An 11,107-nucleotide genomic window follows, 5' to 3' on the forward strand; every position below is an offset into this window, starting at 1 on the left:
TATTTAAATTCTTCCAGTGCTTGTAAGGATTGTACCAGTACCTGTGCAAAGTCAAAGAAAGCAGAATATAAGCAACGGTGAGGTGAAAAGACACGCAGCTGCAGAATTTGTGGTAAAAAGAGAGGGAAAATGGCAAAGTCAGAGAGATAATTGAGAATAAAATGATGGGAGCGACAGCTTTGTCAGTTATTAATTTGTCCTCTCCATTTTCTTACATTGACAGAACACACAGTGCAACCGGGAGATTATAATTCAGTGCACAGGGGTCACAGTGATCTTAATGACTTCAGAGCAAGCAGGGATGTTCTCTGTATCTGGCAGTCATTAAGTTGAATATGGCAGACCGAGACCCTACTGAGCACATGACAATTATTGCACAATGTCTGCCTATTCTGCTAGCAAATGAGGTACATTCAAAATTGACCCAATTATTTTGTGTTAACCCACAGTTAGCCTGCACAGACGGCTGCCAACCTGTAGGTTATTCTGTTTCAGTATTGTGATCCACCACCTGACATAATTTGTATCCACTATTTCTCTCATCAGTAGTCTTTAAAAACAAACACTCTCTGCTGCCTTGGTGTTGATCTGGAGCATCATTACAATATCTGAGTTCTTATCAATAGTAATAAGCTCCCTAACTCTCTAAGGTCGCTTTCAATTTGCTTGATCCTTCAAATGCATTATGTAATACAGAGTAAATCAATGTGATTAGTTTGGCATTAAGCCCTTGTTGGGGCTGAGACAACACAGATCAGACTTCACTGTTAACAAACAGTTAATCAAAATCCAGACCATGAATTTAGGTCAGCAATTCTATACCATCCATTCATGTTACAGTACCAATGAAAAGTCTCCTTGACTCGCTAGTTCTAAATACACCCTTCATTACCACTTTGATTCACTATCCAAAGCCTGAAGCAGCGCAGCTCATAAACATTTAGCGACCAGAAAAACAGACTGCTGGCATCCATTTCTAAAAGCTAAACCACACACTAGCTACTGAGTCTGCGGAGAAAATGGAACAGTTTGCCATCGCAAATAAATGGATTCTAGATTATTGATGAGCAAACACCGGCTGGGTTGACATACTTCCCAAACAGAGGGGATTGCCTGAATTATCAGTTTTATTATGAGATAGATACCGAAAAGGGGATTTCTCTCCCTCGTGGCAACAGCTGCCTCAAGGGAACACAATTGGGCTCTGACTGACTCATCTTTGAAACTATGTGTGAAGAAGTCATTTGCCAAACAAAGCGCTCACTCTGTCATTCAGTCATTCTATATCACCCATCCGTAGCAGCATATAATAACCCAGTAGCACATTCTCGAAAAAGATGTAACTTTGTTGGTATCCGAAATTAAGATCAAAACAATTTCCAAAAATATATACTGTTTCTAGAGTTGAGCTGTATTTCTAGTGCAGCATTTGTGTGTTGGGAATGACTGCAATTTAGGATGTGGAAGGATTTCAACAAAACTATCAGTGCTTTGTCTGATCTGAACGCAAAAAGCCTAGTTAGAGCTGGGAGATAGATGAGTGGGGTCCATAACAAACTCCTTAACAACCACACAGGTCGCAACAACTCTGGGTAAACACACGCTTTTTGAGATGAGCAAGCGAACAAACTTGCCACATACACACTTCACTAAATGCATGTTGATACACGCACCTGAATGAAGTGTGTGTCATAGCCCCCAGCACTCGGCTGCACCCGCACACATACACACACACACACAGACAAAGACATTGACACAGCTAACACACCACCACTGGCCAACAACTGGCCGCAATGGATGCTAAAATAAAACCCATCTGGGTTACACAAAGGCAAAGTTTGAAGCTACTCTGTCTTGCTTCTTTCCTCCTCCCACTTTTTCATTTCTCTTCTGGGTTTGTCTGCCTCTCTCTCTCTCTCAGGACAGGGAGAGAGAGAGAGAGAGAGAGAGAGAGAAAGAAGCCTATACATCAGTGAGATTTAATAGTGCCTCAACCTGCTCAGCGCTCGTATCACATGGTGTACATCATCAATAATCTTTACGAGCCAGCGCCTTGGCTAAAACACAAGGGTAATGTGTTGCTCCTGTTGGAACCATGAACTCAAACCCACAGGCATCTTAGAAACGTATTTTCAGTCTTTATTTTCTGCATGTCATCCCATCACAGTGTTAAAGCAGGCTATTGAGAATACACCACAATTCTCTAGCTGAGAGAGTGATATTCAAACAAAGAATGTTGTATTAAAAATGCATGCGCTTAAGCCATCTTTGACTGACAGAAAAAAGTTTTTGCAAAGTTTGTTTTTTTCTTGAGACAGATTAAGTACAAGTTAAGAAACGGATCAAATATCTAGGTGTGACTAGTATACCAGCGTGCTGTAGACTCTCATAATAACCGGATCACAGTGAGAGCTCTTCCAAGAGATTCGTCTTAAAGCGGCATCATAAGAGATGAAAGTTTCTTCACCCTGGTCGTTCCCTGGGCTGTGTGACTGTCACACCACATACACTCACAATCAGTTGTCACTCTTGGTGCTGGAAACTGGGACAGAGAAGGGCAGTTTTGAAGCAGTCAAATCTGCTGTTGCGGTTAAGTGGCGCTGGAGACAATAGCAGAAAGTTCAGAGGAAAATCCAAAATGAACAGCGTCATCCTAGAGTAATAGCTTTAGACATGCATGATGCTTCTAAATTTAAATCTGCAACAAACTAAACAGAATTTGAGGAAGTTCTACTCCGATGTGTGGACATGACACACCATTAACTTGACATATCAGTTTCCTTTTACAGAGGTCAGGGGTCAGCCAAGAAGTAAACATGCTGAGTGCCCTTTCGGTCCACTAAAAAGAATAGACATGACAATTTCAGTTTCAAGTTGCTACTACTTCCTCTTCCCGAGCAAAAACCCATGACTGTGCTTTCAAGAAATGCTCTTAAAAGCTCCATTTTATGCACTGATGGAGAGCTCACTCACTCCCACACCTTGAATGTGCTTCTAGCATGTCTGATGTTCCAGTGTAGGAAGTGACCTTAGGAAAAAGGGATGTTTCACTGCAGAAAAAAAAAAGTTTTGTTTTTCTATATATTCTTTATACAGACTATAGGAAACTAGAGAGGGAAAGAGGATACACAGGAAATAACATTCTAGCGGGATTCAATCCTAGACCATGTGGTTCCAAAGGAGGCCACTCGACTCCCTCTGGACACATTTTTTGGAGGGTTTGGATTAATTCCTGTTTTCAGTGTTATCTTAGATGTTGATTTATCTCGGGACATTTAGCAACACAGTGTCAGCCACAGGTCAGCAGGCCCTGCTCTCTGCGAACCCAGGAGTTTAGAGTTTGACTGATTAATCATGCTCTGCAACTTCATCCATTCTGTCTTTACTTGCCTGCGTGCCTACCTACTACATGCCTCAGTGCAGTGAAAACAGTTATCAGTCGATATCAATAATGTAACAAGAATGAAACACTGAAGGTGTAATTTGAGCCTCTGAGAAACTGACAATGCAAGGAAGGAAATTCTGTTCCCAGATTGAATGGCGAGTTTCTATTCTGGTTTAGACCTTGAAACAGAAATAAATGACAAAAAAACAACAGTGCATGAGAAGCAGTAATGTGGTCATTTCAGTAATGTGAAGCTTAGATAATGATGGTCTTTGCTGATTGAGGGCATCTAGAGATCACACATTGTAATTTCTGTTTACACAGTATAACCACGCTTTGTGTTTTTTACACTGCATTCACCCCTTCGGCCTCTTAAGTCATGTCACAAGCCACAGTCATCTGACAGAGAGTATGAAGAAGCTTCCCCATGGCTGAGCATGATCTTGCCGGATGACAGTGGTAAGTCCATGCCTACATCATAAGAAACACACACTGATACAGTAGCTGAACCCCATGAACTCATTCCACTCTACGCTATGGTGTTTATTTTGTAATTTTTAAGTAGCCTGTTTTTTGGATTTCAAATTGTCCTTGGACTCGATTTTGGTAGAACCTTTCCTCTGATCAGTATGCTACATGGACGCACAAAGATTATTTTAATGACCTCCTCAACCAAATATTCTTCTCACAAATGATCACAGATGGGTACCGGCAGCCATATAAAATATTAATGTAATATTAATGAACGATATTAATGAAAAATCCAGTCCCCGAAACAACGTGTTGACTTGAAAGAAATAAACACAGTGGGAGATTCAATTTGCATCGTCTGAACTACAAAGATAAAAGTTTCTAAGTGTGTGAATATTTAGCACTGTTTGGGATACATACAGCAGTATGTGTTCGCATTTGCTCGTGCCCACACACACACGCACACGCACACGCACACGCACACACACCCTTTTGCCCGAAGGGAGGTAGAGGCCATATTGATTTCTCTGTCAACTCTATCAGAGGAAACCCTGAGGGAGACCTTGCATCCGCTTACAACCATCAGTTGGCTGAATTAACCACATTTATGCTTCAGGCTAGAACACACACCTCATACATTCAGTTGAGAGTAAAAAATCTCATAGTCAGATGTCTGGTTTTGGGGAATTGCATGCTACACTTATTAGCTTTGGAGACTACACCGTGTAATCAAGTCAAACTAACAAGGGCACAGACAGAACAGTGTGTAGTGAATTTGAGGTGCAAAAGAGGTGAGCATGGTTTGTGAAACCTTGGAACATGAAGGTGAAAAAACCTTGGAACTTGAAGTCAGGGTTGGCATGAAAATGATTATGGATTTTCTTATTGTTTTTATCCTTAATCTGACGTGCAAATAAAGCCCAATCCCCTCCGCTGTTTATCTAAAAGAGACTTGGGATGAAGTCACACATTGCCCTGAGCTACACCCCAAAAGAATAACACACACTAGACCCAACAGGGTGATACACACACACACACACATGGCTAGTCACATACCCAAAGCTCTTTCTTCTTGCTCAGTGGCCTGATTACTGTCTGTTTTTGTTTCAGGGATGACTCACATCCATTTAATTTCTGAACATAGGCCTTAAGTCCATGAACACACCTCAACTCACCTACTCTCATGCCTCTAATGACTTGACTCATATGACTTCTCTCCAGCCAGCAGGTACTCATTTACAGTGCAAAGACAATGGTGAGCTGTCTCCCACAGCTGAGAGAACATGGAGATGCTGTCACTGCTGCCATGGAGGCCATACTGATTCTGAGAAAATATTCTTTAACAATTCCTAAAAGCCTTTAGTCAGTAGAAGAACATTATCATTATCAAAATCCAACACAGGCAAATTCCTGACCTTATGATTAGAGGAACTGACCTTCTAACGATTAATACCTGCTGTCCTCTACCTACTTCTGTTCAGAGGCTGCAGTTTTAATTTCTCTAGTTTTGCCCCAGTCTCCCCTTTGTTATTTGCATTTCACATGCTATTGGGCTGCTATAACCTCGCAAACTAAACCTCCCTTACAAAGAGGTGGGAAGGATTTGATATACCATTTTGCCCAATCATACAGTATTTGGTCCGGTTGGAATGGCACGACTTAATGGCAAGTAAATGATATGAATTCATACGGTGGCAGCTGGTGTCCACTCCACCCAGAGGGGGCCAGTGACACAGAGGAGTGAGCTGACCTGTGATTGCTTGATTCAAAGGGGGAGCGGGGGGCTTTGCTTAAAATCAGCCTCCTCCTTATGGACTTGTCAGCTACATCAAAGTAGGAAAATGTGGATAGGACAAGAGTAACTGTCTGTAACTCACTCTCCCAAATTCCCCTTTGGCAGATCTTTGAGTAATAACACTTCCAAGAAATTGCACAATCAATGGAGCAGTGTGTCTGAAACTTGTAAATTAGCCAATTCTGAAGCAGATATATACATAAAAAAGTAGGTGACTGAAATGGATTGTGAAGAATCTGAACTATATATGCATTTTAGTGGGCCAACTGCATTTTGTACTCTCTATAACCCTGGCAGTTTGGCTAGATAGTTGTTAAAGAAAAAAAAAATCCCAGCGAAACAAGAAGGGGGTTTAAAGAGTCATGAGAGGCTGCAATTAATGTAATCCCTACTCTTGGCTCCGATGTCAAAGAAACGGGTGATCACATTCCCATGTCGGCCTCAAACTCATCCCCACTGTGCTAAGCTCTTTTTTCAACTTTTTACTCCAACGGGGAGTGAGGCGGCATCTGGTTTAAAAAAAGGATAACAAAGAGCAACGTACGTGCGATCTGCTCCTAACAGCTTCTCTAGTATGCATCCCAAAACAGCCAGATGCAAAGTGCCGGGCCACCTATTCAGCCAGGCTCCTCTGCCAAGCCATCTGCCAGAAGTCATGTGGTAGAAAGTCTGTCGGAGATACCAGCCACTCACAGACCATTGACACCAAGCATTCAAGCAACACTGACACACTGTGCTGCCAACAAGTAGGGGCATGTGACACTTCCCTCACCAGTGATCCAGATACATGCACTGTTAATGCTCTTGTAAACAAGTACAAGTGCACATGCACACGCGTGCACACACACACACACACAAGTACAAACCACTTGTAATTTAAATTCTAGCATCAAACAAACAGGCATTCACACGCAAACACGGAGGGATGTTATGGGATGAATGCTATGGATCCTGATGATAATCTCTGATACTTGACAGGAAACTGAAGTGAGTGTGCTCATAGTCATGTGGTGACAAACCTTGAAATACTATACCAGGCAAGAATCAACAAATCAGGAGTGCTTGTACCAATGCCTGGAGGGGTTAAGCAAATGCAGACAGGATTTTGATCGCCCCCAACCCCCCCGGCTCGTCCTGACTCACCCTGTCAATCACCAATAGATGAGTTCATCCACAAATCTGTGCCATGACTTTACCTCAAGACCATCATGAGAACAAATCCCTGCATGACGGGGCATGGGATCAAAGGAGCCACCTGGCTAGAAAAGAACTGAAATACTTTCAATATGGTCTAGACTGAAAGAGAGATAAGAGTCTGAAAGGTCTGGAGATAGCAGAGGGTTGACAGGAGAGAGAGAAAGAGGTTAAGTTGTTATCAGTCAAAGTCTTTCCAGAGCCATAACCCTGCCAGATGTTTTCGTCCAGTGGTTAGCTTTGCCTGGTTGGTTGTGCAACAGTAGCCTACAGGCTGATGCTGTTTACAGCTAGCTCTTTAATGGTGGAGGTACACTTACATCACTAACACATAAAATAGAGGTAAAAAGGGTCTACTAGATAGTTAAATAGATAGAACAGTTATGGAAACCCAGGATGAGAGATGTCTAAAAGATTAAACTACATAGCGACTAAACAGTTTTTTAAAACCAAGGATCATCTGAGGGATGAACTGCCACACAGTATCAGAAGTGGGCTCATCTTGAGCCTGTAGTCGTGATTTGTTATACCTTTTCTGGACAGAAAATGTCAAGCGGATTTTGCTTTTGGTGAATGCTACCACTTTAAGACTGAAATTAGGCCCTTTGGCTAGCAGTGTCAGCACTGAAGCCTTCACACAGTGGAAATGTCACCTGTCACACACACTTATTGTCTGCCAGCGCAGCGTGCATCAGCCCCGTCTGACCCTCTGGGCCTGTGCTTCATCTGCCGTCATGCCCTGTAACTGGCATCAGCCTAAACCCTCCACATCGACCAGCTTTGTTTGTATACAAAGCATAAGTGGATAGGAAATATGATGAGCTTCCCATTAGCCCGCAGTGAAATGGTATTTAATGGTGCTGGCCTATTTAAAATCCACTGAAATACTTAAGCTGTACATGACTGCATTTGCCTGACTCCATGCAGCCATGTAAAACCTTGCCTGCCTTGTACTCAAGGTAGGCACATGCAAAATCACAATTATGTGTTATATATCAAAGGGCTGTGGAATATGTGCAGTGTATAGCTAGTTTCTATAAGAAAGCAGTGAATGATGAGGAGAAACAACAAAGATACTGTACTGAGAATAGCTCAACCGATGGAGTATTTGAGCTCTGCCTTTTGTATGAGAAACCTCAAAGCTACTGTCCTCAGCAGGAAATGTACAGAGAATTCTCCCTGTCCTAAAACACACATGCACACACACACACACACATACACATACACACACAAACTCACATACACAAACAAATGCAAGACTTGGTAACGCAGAGACAATACACACAGATCATATATTCTTTTTGATGGTCTTTTCTGAGCATGTGTGTATGTGTGTGTGTGGGCGGTGATGGCATCTTTCAATAACCCTGCAAAACAGAATGAGGATTCGACTGCTGTCAAAACATGACAGGAGAAGGGAATGAAAACGAGAGAAAGATGGGGAGAGAGAGAGAGAGGTGGAGAGAGTGTTAGAGAGAAGCAAGACAAAGAAAAACACAGAGGGGGAGCAAAAGAAAAGAGAGGAGGAGGAAGGAGGGGAGAAATAGGAGAGTAAGAGAAGTGGGGAAGATAGATGAAAATAAAGACAGTTTAAGAAAGAGGGGTTGGGTCACTGGCAATGCAATCAAACCAAGAAGTATGATCTATTTAAAATAAAAAAACAAAACAACTTTTATCATAAAAAAAGGTTATTATATCCAATTTCTGAAGATTTCTTTTTGAGAATTTATGCTCTATCATAACTTGATTAATATATAATTTTGTGTCAATCCACATTTTGAATTGAAAGCGAACTGACCCTAACTGTGGTTTAAAGAGGCCGGACAGCCATCTATTTGTGTAAAGAGAAGAGACTGGCAGCTGCACAGACAAGAACATCTGTTTTCCAGTACAAACCTGCCCCGTCATAACCCGTAACCTGCCTTTATTGCAGGGAGGGATACACACACAGACAAAGCTTGAGACCTGTAGGTTTCCCAGCATGCCCTGCTTACATTCCTGACCTCCTTCTGTCACTCTCTCACTTGACTCAACCCTGTTCCCCACCTCTACAACCGCCCTCCCCGCCCTCCCCCAACTCTCGTCATTGAGCACAAACAGAACCATCAGACGCACAGGGAGTGATTGACAGGGAACATCTTGACAGACAGAGGGCGTGTACGAAAATGGCCAGCCTGTCAATCAGGCTCTTCAAAACCTGACAACCGCTTACCCGCTCTACTGTATATGCACGGGGTAGATAGGTACAAACTCTTCCTCTCACACAACCTCGGCCATTCACTGTTGCCTTTGAGACTGCGAGGCGACTATGACCTGACAAAACCGTGTGCAGGGTGAGAGCCGGCCCCCTGCGGAGTTGGGAATGTGGTGAGAGGGCCAAAAGGGACTGATAAGGCCCCCTTTAGTCTCCCACTCTGCTCAACCCCTTGCTTAGTCTGCACCCCACAGAGATGTAGATGGTAGAATAGCAACAGAGACACGATGAGGAGTCATTCCTCTACCCTCCATCAAGAACACGAGACCATCCCATGCTATCCCACAGGGTAGGAAGGAGATCCCAGATAGGAGGACCTAATCCATACACAACACAATGCACCAGCATCACTGGGGACACACAACAAGCAGAAAAAAGGTCTAATCCCCTGTATACTAAATGGACCAGCAAAGATAAGCACACAGGGGAACACAAAACATCTGAAAGATGAGTAGGATGGGAGCAAACCATATCTCACTTCCCAATATAAGAGAAAACAGCAAGGCGGCTCCGTATTAAAACCACATACATTTTTATATTTGATTAACAAATGACATCTTTGACAACAATGATGACAATACACCTGTATACACAAAGTACATAAAAAAAAAGTCTGTGATGCAATGTGCTTAATGTACAATTGCATGGTTATTTTCTATTTATTGTAGTCAAACATAATTGGCACAATGCTGATGAAAATCGGAGTTGCTCATGTGCACAGATCACTTATCACACATAAGAAAAGCAGATGTAAAAACTTTAAGTGATTGATCAAGCTGGCATGCAGTTTATGTTTGAGAAAGTGTCTCAGGTCCATTACTTACTCTGCACAGTGCTCTGCTGGTGACCTGAGGCTTTGGGTGGGCTGATCCTGCTCTTGGGAGGGACCGTCTCCATATTTTGGCCCTGGTTCTCACCTGGACTGCGGCTCTGGCTCGGGGCCTGAGCCTCAGTCTGGGTCTCGCTCTGTGCTTTGTCCTGTGGGACCGGCACAGCTGCCGCCAAAGACTTCTGCCTGGTCAGGATGCCGTCGCTACCCGCCCTCATCAGCTTCTCACCCACGCTCAGCACCCGGGCTCGACCGCCCGCAGCGGCCGTGCCAGGGCATTCCTTCCTGGGGGAGGGCAGCTTGGATCCTGCCCCCGCCGAGGGAGGCCGGGCCAGCCTGGAGGCTCTGGACATCCTGCAGGTCTGTGGATCAGTGGAGCTCCTCAGTCTCTCTCAGTCAGTCTGACTGCATCTGGGTCCCAAGGGCAATCCAGGTTTTCTCGGCTCTCTCGGTGAGTGTGGGTTTGTGTCTCTCCGGCTCAGCGAGTTGTGACTGGTGCAGGTAGGCTGAGAGGGCCAGAGGGAGGGCACTTTTGGGAAGTCGGCCGGGTGGGAGGAGAGGTGGAGAGGTGGGGGTGGAGGCGGACGGGGGGTGTTAATAGCTCCTTGGAAGGTGTTCTTTTCTCCTGGCGTGGCCTCCTGGGATCATCCTCCAAGGCAAACAGTGTCAAACGTGTGTGTGTGTTTGTGTGTGTGTAAATGTGTGTGTGTTTGTGGGTGTGGATAAACCTGTGGAGTGGCAGGACGCGCTGTGCCAAATGCAAACAGGCAGTCAGGTCTTCGGTGTCAGCGCATTCCAGCTTTCTAATCCCCTCTCTCCCTCTCTTTCCCGGTCTTTCACACACTCCCTCTCACTCCATCCCTCTCTTCCTCTGTGAATTTCTCGTGCTCCCTCTCTCCTTCACTTTGTCATAATATGGTTGTCAACTTCTCCCTCCTACCTCATCCCTACTAATTCTTCCCCGTGTTGCTGTCCTCTTCTGCTCTCTCTCCTCTTCTCGTTCGTTTCGGTTCACTCGCTCTTCTTTGCTGATGCTCAGCGGGTAACCATTCCAGTGCTCAGGCAGGCGGAGACCAGAGAGAGTGAGAGAGATTGAGAGAGAGCAAGAGAGAAAGAGGGTGAGAAAAAAAAGAAGCAAAAAAAAAGAAAAACACGAGGCAGAGAGAGAAAGTGCCGGCA

At 44.1% G+C, this 11,107-nt stretch overlaps 1 protein-coding gene across 10 annotated transcripts in view; it reads right to left on the reverse strand.

The window, feature by feature from the left end:
* Positions 1 to 11,107, reverse strand: part of LOC139642162 (sickle tail protein homolog) — a 111,503-nt gene that overhangs the window by 77,754 nt on the left and 22,642 nt on the right. For 9 of the 10 annotated variants that reach the window (XM_071516908.1, XM_071516913.1, XM_071516907.1 and 6 more), the window contains exon 1: positions 9,924 to 10,311. The exons of the other annotated variant lie outside the window; for it this stretch is intronic. In XM_071516908.1, the coding sequence (XP_071373009.1) occupies positions 9,924 to 10,281 (358 nt within the window). In that variant the 5' untranslated portion in view covers positions 10,282 to 10,311. Of the gene's footprint in view, positions 1 to 9,923; positions 10,312 to 11,107 lie in introns of those variants that run through there. 10 annotated transcript variants of the gene reach the window in all.

Source organism: Centroberyx affinis, unplaced genomic scaffold, assembly GCF_046629955.1.
Source record: "Centroberyx affinis isolate AG114_WGS23_722 - 3 ecotype Tasmania unplaced genomic scaffold, CSIRO-AGI_Caff_v1 ptg000436l_1, whole genome shotgun sequence".
In the NCBI taxonomy this organism is placed as follows: Eukaryota; Metazoa; Chordata; class Actinopteri; order Beryciformes; family Berycidae; genus Centroberyx; species Centroberyx affinis.